The 16,630-nt window shown below is 42.3% G+C and overlaps 2 protein-coding genes across 2 annotated transcripts; both read left to right on the forward strand.

Moving 5' to 3' along the window:
* Positions 1 to 5,386: 5,386 nt before the first annotated feature.
* selenoe (selenoprotein e) lies at positions 5,387 to 7,432 on the forward strand. The gene is made up of 4 exons (XM_076104925.1): positions 5,387 to 5,494; positions 5,717 to 5,793; positions 6,070 to 6,148; positions 7,161 to 7,432. The coding sequence occupies exons 1-4, from the start codon at positions 5,387 to 5,389 to the stop codon at positions 7,302 to 7,304; spliced, it is 408 nt and encodes a 135-aa protein (XP_075961040.1). The 3' UTR covers positions 7,305 to 7,432.
* Positions 7,433 to 8,381: 949 nt separating this feature from the next.
* LOC142964618 (transmembrane protein 17A) lies at positions 8,382 to 10,874 on the forward strand. Its single transcript, XM_076105017.1, has 4 exons — positions 8,382 to 8,508; positions 8,954 to 9,060; positions 10,135 to 10,248; positions 10,554 to 10,874. Exons 1-4 carry the CDS (start codon positions 8,382 to 8,384, stop codon positions 10,872 to 10,874), a joined length of 669 nt encoding a protein of 222 aa, XP_075961132.1.
* Positions 10,875 to 16,630: the final 5,756 nt, after the last annotated feature.

Consider the following 16,630-nt stretch of genomic DNA (forward strand, 5'->3'; position numbering starts at 1 on the left):
CCTTGCAGCACTCTAGTGTTTCAATCAAAAGTCGAAAGCAGTTTATTGCTTATAAAAAATACAATCATCATATTCATATCTGCAAGTGGTGCCAACTGTTGGACAGTGGCGGAATAGTCACCACTGTATGGAGTGGTGGAAGGAGTATTCAGATATTTTACCGGAATAAATAGTTTTGGTAAATAAGCTTATTCGCTTTCTTGCTGAGGGTCAGATGAGAAGACTGATTTCACCCTGGAGCTAGCAGCTGGTTAGCTTAGCATAACGCCAAGGGGAAACAGCTAGCCTGGCTCTCTCCACAGGTAAATATGGCAATTCACAGTTATACGTGGGATCATGTGCTTTCTTTTGGCCGGGTGCAGAGAATTCCTTATTCCTTTTTATATCAATCATCTTGGCAGAAAGCTAATATTTCCCAAAATGCCACACCATTCTATTGTAAGCAAAGTAATATCACAATCTAAGAAGTCTCTCAAAACTTATTTAAAGAATCTAACCATAATTGTTGTATCTGATTGAGGAGGAGCTTATTGTAATTACTTGTAGGCTGTAACATTAGTAAAAAGCTTCAGCCTTTTCTCACCTTCACCAACAACATAACAAAGACCCTGTAAACAAGGTCACTGGCAGCGAACCATCCTTGTCATCCGTGCCTGTACAACACAGATCCTCTGCCAAGGCCAGCAGCGCCTCGCAGCCTTCTGCGGCCTCCCTGTGTGGGGAGAATTGGAGCCACTTATTTTATTGTAGGTTCAAGCCAACCGCACGCAAGCTAAATCAAACTCAGCGACGATCTCGTTTACTCCATGAGCTGTGAATTTGCTTACGGTTGGTGCCACGCATAGACATTTAACTCAATTCCCCTTTTTATTGCTTCGTTGTTTTAATTCAATCTGTATCTTTTTTAAGAGAGTCACAGCCATGAAGAAATATCATGACAATCAAATACTGCAGATTAACAATATACAGAATGACACAAGTTATAGTCTTTCCATGTATACTCTCCCCCCTAAGAGGATAAGGATAAGGATGTTTATTGTCATTGTACAAACACACAACGAAATTGAGTTGGCGACTCATCAGTACAGCAGCAACAGTTAAAAAGTGTATAAAAACATTAAGACAAGACAATTTAAAAACAAGACATTAAATAAATATATACAAGATAAAACAAGATAAAGCACAGGCATCAATGGCTTCAAAGTGAAAAATGTGCTTGGTTACAGTGTCGTGTTATTGACTATATTTGTTTCAGCACTGTCCGGTGTGAGCTGGGTGGGGTGGTGGGTGGCGGTGGGGGGGGGGGGGGGGTGATGGAGGAAACCGCTCTGGGGAAGAAGCTGTTCCTCAGCCTGTTAGTCCGGGTTTTGATGGTCCTGTATCTCCTTCCTGATGGTAGTGGAACAAACAGAGAGTGACCCGGGTGAGTGGTGTCTGTGCAGATGTTTCTGGCCTTCTTCTGGAGATGGCCAGCATACACAGTGTCCAGGTCAGGCAGGGTAACTCCCACAATCCTCTGTGCTGTTCTAACCACCCGGGCCAGGTCCCTCCTGGGGACTGGCGTACCACACAGTAAAGCACATACACAGGATGCTTTCGATCACACTTCTGTAGAAGTTAACCAGAAGTGCAGGGGACAGGCCAGCTTGTTTTATCTTCCTCAGGAAGAAGAGCCTCTGCTGGGCTTTCTTCACCAGGTGTGATGTGTTCCGGGACCAAGTGAGGTCTTTAGTAATGTGGAGCCCCAGGAATTTGATACTGTCCACCCTCTCCACCTCCTCCCCACTTATGTAGAGTGGAGAGGGTGTGGTCTTCCTGGATCTCCTGAAGTCCACTATGACTTCTTTGGTCTTGGTGGTGTTCAGGACCAGGTTGTTGTCCGAGCACCACTCAGCCAGATGTTGGACCTCCTGTCTGTAGTGTGTCTCGTCATGAGACGAGTCCCACCACAGTGGTCTCGTCAGTAAACTTCACCATTGTGTTGGAGGAATATGTGGCGGAGCAGTCCTGGGTGAAGAGGGTGAAGAGGGCCGGGCTGAGCACACAGCCCTGCGGTGCACCAGTGTTCAGGATGGTGGTTGTTGATGTCAGGTTCCCTATCCTGACATTCTGTGGTCTGTTTGAGAGAAAGTCCAGAATCCATGAACAGAGTGATGTAGAAAGTCCAAGGTTTTTGAGTTTATGCACCAGTTTATGGGGGATGATGGTGTTGAAGGCAGAGCTGAAGTCAATGAAGAGCATCCTGACGTATGTGTTAGGGTGCTCCAGGTGAGACCGCGTCCTCCGTAGATCTGTTTGCTCGGTACGCAAACTGGTGGCTGTCCAGGTCTGCTGGGAGGATGTCCTTGATGTGCGATAGTATTATCCTCTCGAAGCAATAATACAATGACCACACAGTAACGTTTTAGTTTTCTTAACCAGATGTGATGCTATTTTATGTATTGTGCTGGACAAACTAAGTTTCGAAGTAAAGCAAATAATGTTCTGCTCCTTGAACCCTGTACAGTATACAGCGCAGCACACTCACATTGTATCTTTAGTGAATGAAACCCTCCACATGGCCTTTACTTCTTTCAACACTGCCTCTCTTCTTTATAAGCAGACTGGAGCGCAGCAGGCAAACAAACAGCAGGCTTCCCCCCCATGTTGCCCCGAGGCTCCAGACAGAAAAGCACACACACACACAGACACACACACACAGATAACTGTTTATACTCAGTTATATTTTTATTCATCTCCCTTGGTCATCCTTAAATATATATAAATGCATGTCTCCCTTTAAAGCACAGAGAAATAGACACCAGAGCCGAATATTTCTCACAAATGGCCGAGCACATCATTAGACAGCAGACACACAAACTACTACTACTATCCCGCTGGCTGGGAGGCAGCATCCGGTGCTTTGGAGAAACAGGAAGTGTGTGCGTCTTTGTAACAAGCTCTCCGAGGGAGGCAGGATTACAGTGAGGTGCATGTTTTAGCGTTTGATCTTTTGCCAGCTGCAAGTGTTGAAAAATAGTTGCTCAGTAAGAATTTTGCAAATGTCTTCGTCGTCTATACGTCTCTGCTCCATAACCCTCTAGTTATAAATGACTGTGTTTTCCACTTTGTCAGCAAATTTATCGTAACAACATCCCCTTTTTGGCATGCACCACATGATGTAAGCTGAAACATGCTGAATGTGAGCACATATGGTGTGCATCCACACATATAGACCGAGGAGTCAGCCCCACCCCCACTGCTCATTGTGCTTTCTCCCCTCTCTCATCGACTCTTCCTTTCTTTCTCTAAATCAACTATTTAAAATCCTTCAGGCCGATCCATGCATTGTGAGAAACGGGAGTGGAACTTTTAAAACACAAAGCTGCAAACGTAAAGAAACAATAAGTTCGGGAAGCATACAGGCCCACGGATTTACGATGGCTGCCAAGGGGAGGAAACCCTGTTAAAAAGGGGGACTGTTTTACTGCCATTTGACACATAATCTCAAATAGTACATGCAGAGCGCAGGACTCTGGGCTGCAGAGCTCTGTGTCTGGAAAAGATAGAGACAGAGTGATGGTTTTGCTTCAGCATTCCAGGCAGGAATGGTTTATTTTTGTTGGAAACATAATTGTCTGTGGCTACGTCTTCACAAGTACACTTTACCCGCCAAACTGCCTTAAAGTGTACATGTGGGTGTTGCTGCTCTCTTGTGGTGACCTGATGTAGTTGCTTTTTTTGTCGGAGCCCAGAAGTTGTGTAAACTTGGGAGGGCAGAGATGTTTTCCCCCTTCAGGGTGTTAACGCAGTGCAAATGTGCTGTGCTGTCATGAGGTCTGATTTCATACACAAGTGCACAAAGGAATTATACATTTCTTCTCATGCAACACAGTGAGAAAGAAATGCACTGGAGGTCTGTCATGTTATTTCATCGTTTCCGTTGCTGACGTTTTGGTCTGCAAAACTGCTTCAGGATACAGAATGCATTGGTGCAAACAAATGTGTTTGAAGACAGTTTGGCAGAAACTTAAATTACGCAGGACATGATGATATCATTGATTTAATCTGCATAGAATTTTGAGTTAAATAAATTATTTCATATTCGGGGAAATACATTTATTTGCTTTCTCGCTGCATTTTTGTGTAGCGTTTCTGTTTGGCAAGAGAGAGTTAAGACGTGTAACCCGTAAAATGCATAAATTTAACAATAAGACAAGTTGATTACTGAGATTAAGAGGTGTTGGTATCTGCTCGAACTGAGACTTGCTTGATCTTTTCCCCTTGTTTCCTTCCTTCTTTATGTTAGCCGAGGAACATTCATTTTGTGTTGATTTTGGCGGTCCCTGTCGACAAAAGTGGTAGTGTTTCTGAGTAGAGCTAGAGTTCTTTTGGAAAACTTCTTGTTTTACTGCAGCAGGGTCTAACAGTCTACCCAGTCCTGGTTCTGGTTCTCCCGTGCCTCCCTTCTCTCCAGTGGGCCCAGAAATATGGCCTGGTTCTCCAGCAATGTGGTGTCAGAGTTTGCTCTCAGCGGGGACCGGCAGAGCAGCGAAATGAAACCGATCGCTGCCGGAGGCCCCGCTGGAGTTCCTGCTGAACCTGCGTGCCGTAAATAGTTTGGTCTTATTTCGCGGGGAATCGTACCCGATGACCAGAATTAAGAATAACTGTATACAAATGGTTTCATATAATCTTGATAGAAAAACGAGTAAGCGTACTATATCGAAAGTTAAAATATATTAAACTTAATATAATCTACTAAACACACAATGTTCAAATGTCAGAGTTTCATATGAGTGGCAGTTTGTGTTACTTAGCTGTTACAGTTAAGTTGAGAACATTTTTTGTTCTACATTTGTGAATATAATATACATGTTGTGTGGAGTGATGTGCTGATTTGAGTTGAATGAGTCTAAATGATATTTCTAACAGAAGGGACGAATGAGGATCAGTGCAGACACCTGTGCAGCAGCTATGAGAGCGTGGCTGGTTCTTAGTGGCCATCAACCACCTGCAACTTAACTGCATGGGAAAAAGTGATAAGAGCACAGATGTTGTGTGGTTTCTCTAGACCCCCGATGACATCTGATGTGGAAGAAACTATAAACCATAAAGCCAGGGGTCTTCTGCATGGCCACTGCGAGATCAAAAACAGCCTAATAACTCTCCGACAAAAAGCCAAAATAACAATACGGCTAACCAGCGACCTTCTTCTCAGATTATAAAGACTGTGATAGAAAGCCAACAAAGAAACTAAAGAATCTAACACAGGAGGGCACTGCTCCCCTACAGGAATGTGTCATGGTCTAGTCCACCCTGAGAAACTGTCCATGTGGATTAACGGGTTACATATTGTTGGTTATAACTTCGGCAAAAGCACTTAAGGATACTTGTAAAAAATAAAATGTGGGCCTTCTTGCTGCTCACTTTTGCTCTCGCTGTTAGCGCATCAGACGGCAACAACGACACGGAGGTTGAAGAGAAGCTTGATATTGCCAGAGGAAAACTGCTGGTGAGTACAGATAGAAATCCAAACTTACATCTGCATATCTTGCCATGTCTCAAATTATACACAGGAGGACAGTGGACGAAGGGGGGCATGAGTAAGATGAGGGATAAACCATGTGCTGTCATGTCAGTATGCTTCCTACTGAGATACGAAACCTGTTTACATAGAAGGAAGCGTGCACAATGCTATTTGTTTTAACAACCGTCGTTCCTGTCGTCCCTGCAGGCTCCCAGTGTGGTCGGATGAGGCATAAAGAAAATGCCCGAGCTCCATCATTTTCTAATGGAGCGCTGGGCTTTATAGTATCCTTCTGTTCCTCAGGCTGTTTGTTAACCTGATCTTCCCAAAAAAAAAACAAAAAAAAAACACAGATTTTCTCATGACCTTTCATGAGCAAAACAATGTTTCAAGCAAGTTGTCAAGTCTGTTGCCAGCTCTGTGAGCTTTCCCCAAAACGCTTCCAAGTAGCAATCATGTTGAGTGAGCCTTAAAGTCTAGCAAAAACAGATGCATGCGCTTTATTCTTCACCACACTGCCTATACCTGTTGTTTCCCTTGATCCTCTCCTTCCTGTGTAGCCACAACTTGGAATACGATTCATCGGAGGAGAAGAATCCCCGTCTGATATTCTATAATGAAAAGGACGAGGTGGTAAAGGTGAGATGTGAGTTCGGGGGTCTTTGGGGCACATCCGCCTTGTGATGGGGCTTATCTGGGGAGCTCCAGGATGTCGAGACACATTCAGTAATAGGACTGCTGCATCTGATCTCAGATCCTCCGTCAGATGCCAAGTCACACAGACCCGAGTGTGTTTGAAAGAGCGAGACAGAATTACAAAAGAAGATATAATAATAATTTAAAAACAAACAGATGGGGAGAGTAAGAAAGTATATAAATTGAAGTTTCTGACAGATGAGCAATATTTTTGGACTGAAACAGCATAGTTGGTATGAATGCTGATATGCATTACAGCACTTTTATGTCCTGAAATCACAATTGTTCAGTGTTTCCAACTGACTTTCAATCTTCGTCAGTGTTGGAAAAAAAAAGCCCATGAATCTGTAGTAAGGCCAGTGTGAGACAATAAAACTCTCCACTGAAACTAATACTGATTAATTGATTTGGCGTCCGCCTCTTCTACATGCACAAAGAGCCCCTGCTGTGGTGTTAAAGTCAGCTATTCTCAAACTTTACTGCTTTCTTGAGGTTTCCACCTTTTATCTTCCCTCATAAAGCCTTAAGGAGTTTCTTTTGTCACATTAAGGGTCTAATGTTTCTTGTTTTCATTTATTGTTTCATGATGTGGGCGCCCTTTGAGACTGTAATTGACTTTATATGAAGATTTATTCCAGAGACAAAATGATTGAAAACAAATAAATGAAAATAAATGTGCAGGAGGGAACTATATATATCAGCAGAGACTGAACAAGTTTTAATAAAAATCAAATTTTTGTAAACCAAATTAATGTATCAGAATAAACTGAAGTGAATCCGAAGATACTGTATGTTTGCAAACACCTACTGCTCTGCAAACATGTAACTTACGCTGCATTGCTGCCTTTAAGCCTCAAACCATGCGTCCAAATGCGTGTGTGTGTGTGTGTGTGTGTGTGTGTGTGTGTGTGTGTGTGTGTGTGTGTGTGTGTGTGTTTCCCTCCCGACACGTCAGACTGTTCCCGTGGAGAAAATGAAGGCAGAGGAGATCAGCAGCCTGTTGGACTCATTGGGTTTCTACAAGAGGTCCCAGAAAGGGGAAGAGGTGCCAGAGGAGTTCCAGCACTTCCCCCTGCACCCCCCCAGGGACGAGTTGTGATGACACCTTGTGGCCGAACTCTGCCGCTGCACCCGCGGTCACATTAATGACGAGTGGGGCCCCAAGGCCAAAACGATAGGCCAGGCACCATTCTGAGGACTTGCTGGCTGGGTGCAGCGTGCAGTGTGTTATTCAATGTCACTCTTTTTATATGCTTTACAAATTAAAAAGAAGGCTGTAAAAGACCTCGATGAGTGGATTGATGCTTTTAATGAGCCTGGCGTTTCCATACTATCAACCTTGAATGGTATTAAAACAGCACAGAGTATTAACACACTGAAAACATAAATATGAGGTTAGGGATAAGAAGACGATATTTGTTGTGTAAAATTAGAGTTTTCCTTTCCTCTTTTAATAAACTGTATTATTCTATTTTTTTATATTATATTTCTGTAAAGCTTAATTGGGACAGTCCAGCCCAATATTTGAAAATGTTCCTCCTATCTGTACTACTATTTATCAATGTCGATTGCTTTGTTGTGAGTTGCCTTTTGGAGATATCGGCAGTAGAGATTTCCTCCTTCTCATCTTTAATAATGGGACTATATATATATATATACATATATATATTTTAGGCACTCGGCTTGTGGGGCTCAAAGTGCCAAAAAAATACATTTGAAAAATGACTTTTTCCAGAAATCTTGTCCCAGTTACTCAAGACATTCCACAGACAAACAATTAGGCAGCTCACACCTAAACTATTGAGATTGATATGGTAAATACCACTACAGATATGTATATTTTTGATTTTGGGGTGAACTGTCCCTTTAAACAGATACAAAATTCTCGAGATAAACAAATTGACTGTGCATTATGAACGGCCACTTACTTCCTAACAAACTGGCATGCTGCTGTCTCACCCTAATCCTCAACCCGCCTCCCTCGCTATAATCTGATTAGCAGCGGAGTCTGCCAGCATGCGTCTCTGTGTGTCCATTTGTATCCTCCGTGCATTTGTGTTCTTGTGTGACTTAAGACGAGCAGGATTGGCAGCAGACACTGGAACACAAGCACAGTTGTGGACCGTTACCGTTTCCTGACTCCTCGGCTCGGTCATGGTCGACGGCTTTACCCACAATGCCTGTGTTTTACCCACCTGTTCCCGAGAACCTGCAGATCGGTCTGGCCTATATGGGAGGCTCTGTGTTCACCAACAACAGGACAGCAGACAGCGACTTCACCAGGGAGCAGGAGGACGCCTCTGGTTGGTCACTGCTTCCACACAATGTTTTACAATATTAGCATAGTACACTGCTGTACAATGTCAAATAACATTGTAGAATACATTAAGAAGATGTATTACTGGTCGTATGTCACTTTAAAAAGTCATATGACAAAGTTTTATTTTCCTGACCTCATCAACAGCTGAAAAATGCTGCTTACTGGCTCCTAACTGCTTACTATGAACAACCTTTGCAGTGCCGGTAATTGTGGATTAGTTATAATAGAGGTCCCTTTTCATCAGCGGTGTACTTTACTTTGTTTACCCTCTGCAAACGATGTCTGCAATACAGAAACCCTGAAATCTAAATTGTGGAAACTTGTATTCCAAGCAACTGTCTGATGAGTTGAAGAAAACATTAATAGTGAATCACAGATATAATGAATACAAGTCTTTATACAGCCTGCTGTTGTTATTTGTGTTGCAGTGGCGAACGAGCTGGTTTCTCACCTTCCCCTCCAGATGCTTCTGTACTTCAACATGTTTTATTTTCCCTGCTGGTGGTTTTCGGCCATTTTCATGTTGGAAGTAAAGGTTAGTTGGGTGGTAGGGAAGCAATATCAATCATAAAACAAACCCCTGATGAATCCTTTTAAAAGAGGGAGTCATTGAACTTGCTGGCAATATATGCAAACATTTTCACATCTTTTAGATCCTTCAATTTCACTCACCAAATCCAGGTGAGTGATGAATAGATGAGATAAAAGAAAGCATTCTGTAGAATGAGGTAGACATTGCCTGAGGTAATAAATAAGACAAGAAGGTATTAATGATGCAATGATGACAAAAGAAAAATAAATAAATAGAGCAAAAAACACAAAAACAACAGTACAAAACGATGCATCCAATTTACAAGACATTTCGGTGTCTATGACACACTAGGCATACTGTGTGCTACAAGCAGGAGGTGCAGCATGCTGGTGCACTACAGCATGCTCAGCCAGTTGGAACAGCATTGAGCTAACATGCTAAGACAACTTTAGAGCCAGGAAAGGAGTGTTCATTTTTAGTTGTTCTCAGTTCAGTTGTCTTGGTCCAAGGGATAGAAAAACATGAATTGTTTCCTATTGGTTCTGGGTTCACATTGACTTATTATACAACAACCAGGAGGTGTACAAAATCTGATCTCAAGGATTGATCGGTAGCTCATTTATAGGACAGTCATGTTGCATCATTAGTGTCGTATGGACAAACATAGTCAAATCAAAAGACGGTTTATTCTGGTGGAGAGCAATTCATGCAGCACTTAAACGACAGAACTTTCTCGGTAGCACTCAAATGGATGGCAGCCGATATACAACAGAATGTTTTCTAATTCAATATCTTTTCAATAATTGACCACCTATAAAGTAGACTACTATGACACCCTCCCCGAGGATGCGTCAGTGAAGCGAATCAATCGTCCTCATGTTCTGTGATCGCGCGCCAGCTATTGAGCCTTTTTCGGCTGCTTGTGTGTTGTAGAGGCGTGACAACTCCTCTTTTAACCCTCCTTGGATCAAACCAGGGTAAAGTATTTTTAGGTATGTTTGTCTGCACAGTGAAGTCCTGTGAACTGCAAGTAAAAAAGATGTGTTCATACCTATACCTGCTGTGCTTTATTTCCAGTTTTATTATCTTCCCGGGTACTACCAGGCTCTGCTCATAACCGGGATGATCCTCCTCACAGTCATTGAGCTGGTCCGACTCCATCTGGGCTACATTGGCAACCTTGAAGAAAAGGTAATTCAAACCAACATCCTCCGTGAACCACAACTCAAAGCTCTTTTGTGGACTTGTCTCCTGGATAACGCAGCAGAGGAAGTGTGGCTGCTTAAGTATTCTGCCTGCGTGTGTAAACAATCAGCCCTTGGCAACAACTGTCCATTGAGTTTGTGTGCGTGCGTGCAGGTGTTTGTGTGTGTGTGTCTGTGCTTTCATGTGGATATAACCGAAGCACTCGATGCCTGACTGCTCTACTGTATCTTTGCATCGCCTCCGTGCACCAATCCAAAATTCTCCCTCCCTTCCTCGCTCCCTGTCATCAGGTGCCAGAGCTGGCAGCCTTCTGGCTCCTGTCTTTCATGTTCCAGCTGCCAGTGCTGCTGTTCTTCCTGACCGATGAGGGAATTATCATCTTGCCTCTAGAGAGAGCCGTCCACTCCTTCTACCTCCTCTTCCTGCTCGCCCAGATCCTGGCCTCCTTCCTGGCGCTCAGGACCATGACCCGAAAGCTCACCTTGCTCTTCCACCTGCGCCAGTTTGGCAAGGTGGAGAGCTTCCACCGCGCAGGGATGAGCCCCGCCTACGGGTTGCCCTACCACCGCAGTGTGCTGCCCATGTCACTCACCCATGATATGTACCATTAAAGTTAAAAGCTGTTTTTATTTACTGACACACTTTTAGGTATTGTCATTTTTTTGTTTACTCTCTGTGTGTGTTTCCATCTACTTGTTTTGATTTTCAATTTGCACATAAAAAAATCCTAAACGGAAATGACGAAAATTTAAAAAGATTTGAATCTATATCTTATATATCTATATCTATATATCTTCCTCAAAATCTTCCTAGTCCGCCTCACAGCCTCGTTGAGCATACTCACGCTTATGCGACCATAGTGTAGTTTGCTTATAGCCTAACGTTAGCATCTTACTTCTGCCGATTGCATTCAGGCTTCAAAAAATGTTATCTTGCTGAACAAAACGCAACACAACGGGCTTCTGGAATAATCTAAATTCCAATGGAAAACTCCCATCTGTATTTTGTTGAGGGAAACCAGTGTGATGCTAACATTCCAGGATTGCCCTGCTGCACTCTATTATTTATTGGTTTTCTTGGAGAATTGGCGCCTCCTGCTGCTTACCTCGATCAACCAACTCCTAAAAAGTACAGTCGTGGATGGAAACAAGCATTCTGCGATTTGTGCTTTAAGTTTCCCAAAATACCTCTCTGCAACTGTCACAGAAGTAATGCAAGATTGTTACTTGGCATTGTGAACACTTAAATGCAACTATCCAACTATTTTGTAAAAATGTAACAGCATTGCATTCTGGGCCACCGATGTGCCATATCTTCTGTATGACTTCTGATCGCTGGTGTTAAACGATATCTCTGGAAAAAAGCTTGTACAATTGGAATGGGACATTTGCTGTTGATATTTAAAAAAAGATGAAAAACACCATTTCAGTCGCACTCTAAATGTCAAAACCTGACACCATGTCAGCCAAGCTGTCATGGAGCGACATGGAAACACAGCAAAATACACCATCAAACAACAAAAGGGCCTCAGAAACACAAAGTAGCACATCGCCTGTAGCTGCTGTCATCAAAAAAGTGTTTTTAGATTTTTCTCTTTTCTTTAATGATGATGGATGATGGATTCTGAAGTGTTGGTAGAACAGAATTGCATTTTTCAAAGCTAGATTCAATACTTTTACCCCTGAGACAAGATTAGCAGGTACATAGAACAACCTGTTCTTTTGTTTCTGGAAGGAACAATGTGAGACTTACTTTAAACTCTCCCTACCTATTTTTAAGGCGTCCCTTTAGTATGTAGTATTACCATTACAGTCTGATGAGTGGGATGCAAGAATCTAATTTATTTCTGACACAGTTTTAAAACCTGACTGCAGCAGAATTGTGTTAAATATTTATGACCACACAGTGGCAGTCAGCGACCAGAGGAGGGATGGGGGGAGCGTTTGGCAGTGCTGCAAAGTCCAACAAGAACAGATTATCATGCTCCACATGTGCTGATCCATGGAAACCCTCTGGCTGTAGAATAAAGGTTACGCCTGTCCACACATGAATATGATGTTTCATTTGATAATCTGTAACTCGATTTCATATCTCGTTGTCTGCACCTCTCTTTCGCCTGTTTTGGATGGAAACACTGCAGATGTCACACTTGTTTTCACAGCAAGCTAACAGCTACTGTTTGGTGCTCTATTGTTTCTTTGCTGGTGAGACATTATTTACAGAGAGGTGCACTAAGTATAGTCAACAAGCTGGTTATGGAAGAGTCACAGTTACCCTCTCTACTTTACATTCAGGATACAACAAGCTGCAGTGGCTGCTGCACTGTTCATTGAGAACAGAAAAACACTCAGTGGAGGATGTAACATGCTGGACACTTTTTTTGGAAGTGGTTACTTAAAAGATAACCTGAATGTGAGTTTACATATTGCTGCACATGAGGAAACGTGGAAAACCTATTTACTTTCCTTATATCTGTGTAGTGGTTGTCCTTACAGTTAAAACCTGAACAATGAAAGGATTGAAACTAGGTGGCGGCAACCTCCGTCTCTGAAAAGTGAAGCCAATGCAGAACTGCCTGAAACTTCCATTCTCTCTAATGGCCATCAGGGGATGACTCATCTGGTTGCAAAAAGAAGTTTGATTGTATAGAAGTCTATGAGAACATTATCCTACTTCTCACTTGATTTATTACCTCAGTAAATATTGTAAACATGAGTTTATGGTCACAATCGCAAGTATCAAGTCTTCTTCAGTACAGCATGATGTTCATCTAATAAATTACAGTGTCTTTTAGAGTAAAATGGAAGATAGAGCATGGTATGTTTTAGGGCGTGGCTACTTTGTGATTGACAGATTCAACGGTCTGGGAGTTCTCCATGTTTTCATCTTAGAACATTAATCCTTTCACATTGTGTTTTCAGTTTTCATGATAATTGTAACATATTGGTCACCTAAAAATGTCTCATTCAGCTTTGGGTTGTACTCCGCTTCACCCTCTCGTGTCACTTCTGGTTCCAAAAAACTAAGATGGCAATGGCCAAAACACCAAACTTGAGTCCACCAAATGGACCCAATGGGCGATGTCACGGTGACTATGTCCTTGTCTTGTCTGTGGTTGAAACAAGTGTACCATGACTTCATAAGTAAAGTGGCACCAAACACATGAGTGGTCTTGATGAACACATTACCCTTTAACCCCAATCATTAATGCTCCAAATGTCTTGAATTTAACCCGTTTACCTTTTGTGGGGTGTTGATGATGAAGCAACTCGGTTTGGTGTTTTAGCACAAATATGAAATGAAAGAGACAATGAGCAGTCTACTCAGTGTTTATTAGTGTCAGGCACGTCTTGTTGTCCCATGAAGGAGGACAGTAATCTCCTCGGACTGCACACGTTTGAGTCTTAAAAATAAATCATGCAGATACACACCTAACATGTATATACACATATAAATTTGTGCCCCTACATATATATATACACACATAATTCCATATCCATGTAGACACACATTTATCTATACAGCCTACACATCACATACATATTGTTCAACTGGGAATTTAACAATATGTATAAAGGACTTCGAGAGAAGTCTACTTCTACTATAACCTTTGTTTGCAGTTAAGATAAATGGTGTTCATGAATATTGTTCAGGTATATCTAAAAGTTGACATATATTCATTTAGCATTAGGCCCTGTCATTTTTCCTGCTCTTTGATATTCCTCCCTCATCGTTAATCACCTGATTCTGTTCACCTGCCTGACCAGCTGCACCCTGTCCCTCATTAGCTCTTCCCAGTTTATATAGAGAGAGCGGTTTTCAGCCACTGCAGTTTGTTTGTTGTCTGTCAGTACCTGTGTTGTCTGCTCAGGTCACTTATCATGTGTCGACTCTAATAATCACCAACATCAAAGAATGATGCTGGGTTTGGTGCAACCATCGCAGAGGTTTCTCTAACGTTGAGAAAATGCTGCCGTTTTTTAAATCCGATCAGATTTTAAAGATTACTTTACACTCCACAAAATGTGATTCACAGCACACAATAGGAAAGAGTGTCAATTGACCATTTGTTTTGACTAGTCTTTCACTGCAAACAGAGCCTATAGCTTTCCCATCATGCCAGACGTTGAGACAAGCGAGGAGCTCAGGGAGAAGTCACTTTCAACATGTTTATCCTCTTCAGCAAAGCCAAAGAGAAAACAAACATGCAGACAGACGCCGGAAAAAAGGAGGCAATTGTTAGAAAGCTGCAGGAATCAGAGCAGTGATGCTCTTCTTCTCATTAGTTGGCAGTAATTATACCAAGGAATCCTAATTAATCTTATTGTCATCTACTGATTTGCTTTAAATGCCACTCAGAACATTGCTCGATATTTAGTCTCTTCCCTCCTCAGACTTACGTTATTCATGGTCAACTAAAATACGTTGAACATGTATGAGAAGAGAAATAACGGTCCCGATGTCGAGCTTCTATCTCAAAATGACACAAGTCTGTTCTGTGTTCCAGCATGGCCTTCACGCTCGCCGCTCCCCAGAGAGCGCTGTGTGTTCACGAGGATGCTGTGACCCATGCAGCTTCTCATGTGTCCGGTTTTAATTAAGTATGGACTCCTATTAGCTGTTGGAGAGGAAGAAGATTAACCAGCTGGTGGTGGAAAATGGAATAGGAATTCCCAACTGAAGGCACAGTGGTCACATCTGAAGGGCCTCGCACTTTTCGCCTCATCAAATTGCCTTTCTTTGGTGGAGTGTGGTGAATAATAGTCTCCTATAGTCTGGGGACATAATGTTCTCTATCTTGCAAAACATATTGTTTCCCTCAATGCTTTCTTTGGCATCCTTTTGAAAATGTGCAACTTCTGATTCTTCTTCACGTCTTTTCTACAATACAGCAACGCAGCGTCTCGTCAGCTGGGCTTCATCACCTTAATTATGATTGGGTGCAGGCAGCTCAGAGGTAATCATAGAATGCGACTGATGAGGCTGTGCTTGGCGCCAGCAGGAGGAAATATCAAAGACATCACAGCGACATCCTCATCGCTCATTTCGGTAATCCCTCATGGTGGAGAGCTCGCCCGCCCTGCCAAGAGCCTGGAAATGTTCCCGTCCCCTTAATCCCATGTGGTGAAGAGCTGTAACCCTCAAAAACTATTGTAGTTCAGCTTCATTCATAAAATGGGATGACACGTTGCTACACACCACGATTGTTTAATGGACTGATTCACTCATGAAAATGTTTTCTTACTTAAAAAGAATAAGAATGGTGCCGCAAAATGCTCAAATCCACCCAATCATCTGCCAGGAAAGTGTTTTGTGTAACCAAAATCAACCAATACTTAAGTTTTTCTTCTGGTATATGGGACAACCCCAAACTCCTTGTTGGCAAATCCCAAGTTATATGAAGGGAGTGGGTGAATAAAATCCGTTTCAGAGCAAGCATGGTTTTTTATCTGAAAAATTCACATGTAAATTTATAAAATCATTTATGGAAACCGATTTTTCTGAGTTCTTAAAACTTAAACACGCCTGCGGAACATTCAAGCAGAGCAAAAATATTTGATTTCAGTGGATTTCAGCATAAAGTTCTTTAGAGCTAGTCTCTTAATTGGTCAATGGGAAGGCCCTGGAAAACCTCAAGGTTAGCAATGGACGGTAGCGGTAGCCTAATTGAAGCTTGTACATTGAACTTCATGCTTGGAGAAATGCTGGTCTTCATTGATGGCTTTCAGTTTATACACGTATTGCATACCAATTAACCAGAACGTGGGAGCGATTGCATTTAATTGAGGCCAGTTCATACATCTCTATGGCCATTCTCATACACTGTATGTCAGAACGTTGACAATAGTTCCGAGGGATACTCAATACTATTTCAACTCATCTATTTAATTTATCATTGTGTACAATTTCTCGTGTTTTAATTGAGCAGACAAACTACAGGTGAAAAATGTGGTTATTGCATTTGTGGGTGAACCGGTCCTTTTTAAGTCTGCTATGCCAGTAACGAAACTCATTAAACCAGTCGCACATTTACAACTGCCCAAACGTTTCCATTGGCAACTGAAGGAAAATACCTCCGAGAACCTCCTGTGAGCCTCCGTTCCGCAGACCTCCAGGGAGTGTCGAGCTGTGAGCCTCCCAGTTAAATTTTTCTTACTCATTTCCCCATATATCGCTGAAGGAAATGGCAATATGGTAGTTGATGGGAACATTTGTATGGCTCAATTATTTGACGCCATTCCTATGATCCAATCGAAGCGCCTTTTTAGAGGTACATAATATATAATGGCCAATTACTGCCTCAAAATGAGATTGGGCGATGAAATTCAAATCTCATTCATAAAGCACTTATATTTTCTCCACATTT

Source organism: Anarhichas minor, unplaced genomic scaffold, assembly GCF_050575085.1.
Source record: "Anarhichas minor isolate MPS153535 unplaced genomic scaffold, ASM5057508v1 ptg000030l, whole genome shotgun sequence".
Lineage (NCBI taxonomy): Eukaryota > Metazoa > Chordata > Actinopteri > Perciformes > Anarhichadidae > Anarhichas > Anarhichas minor.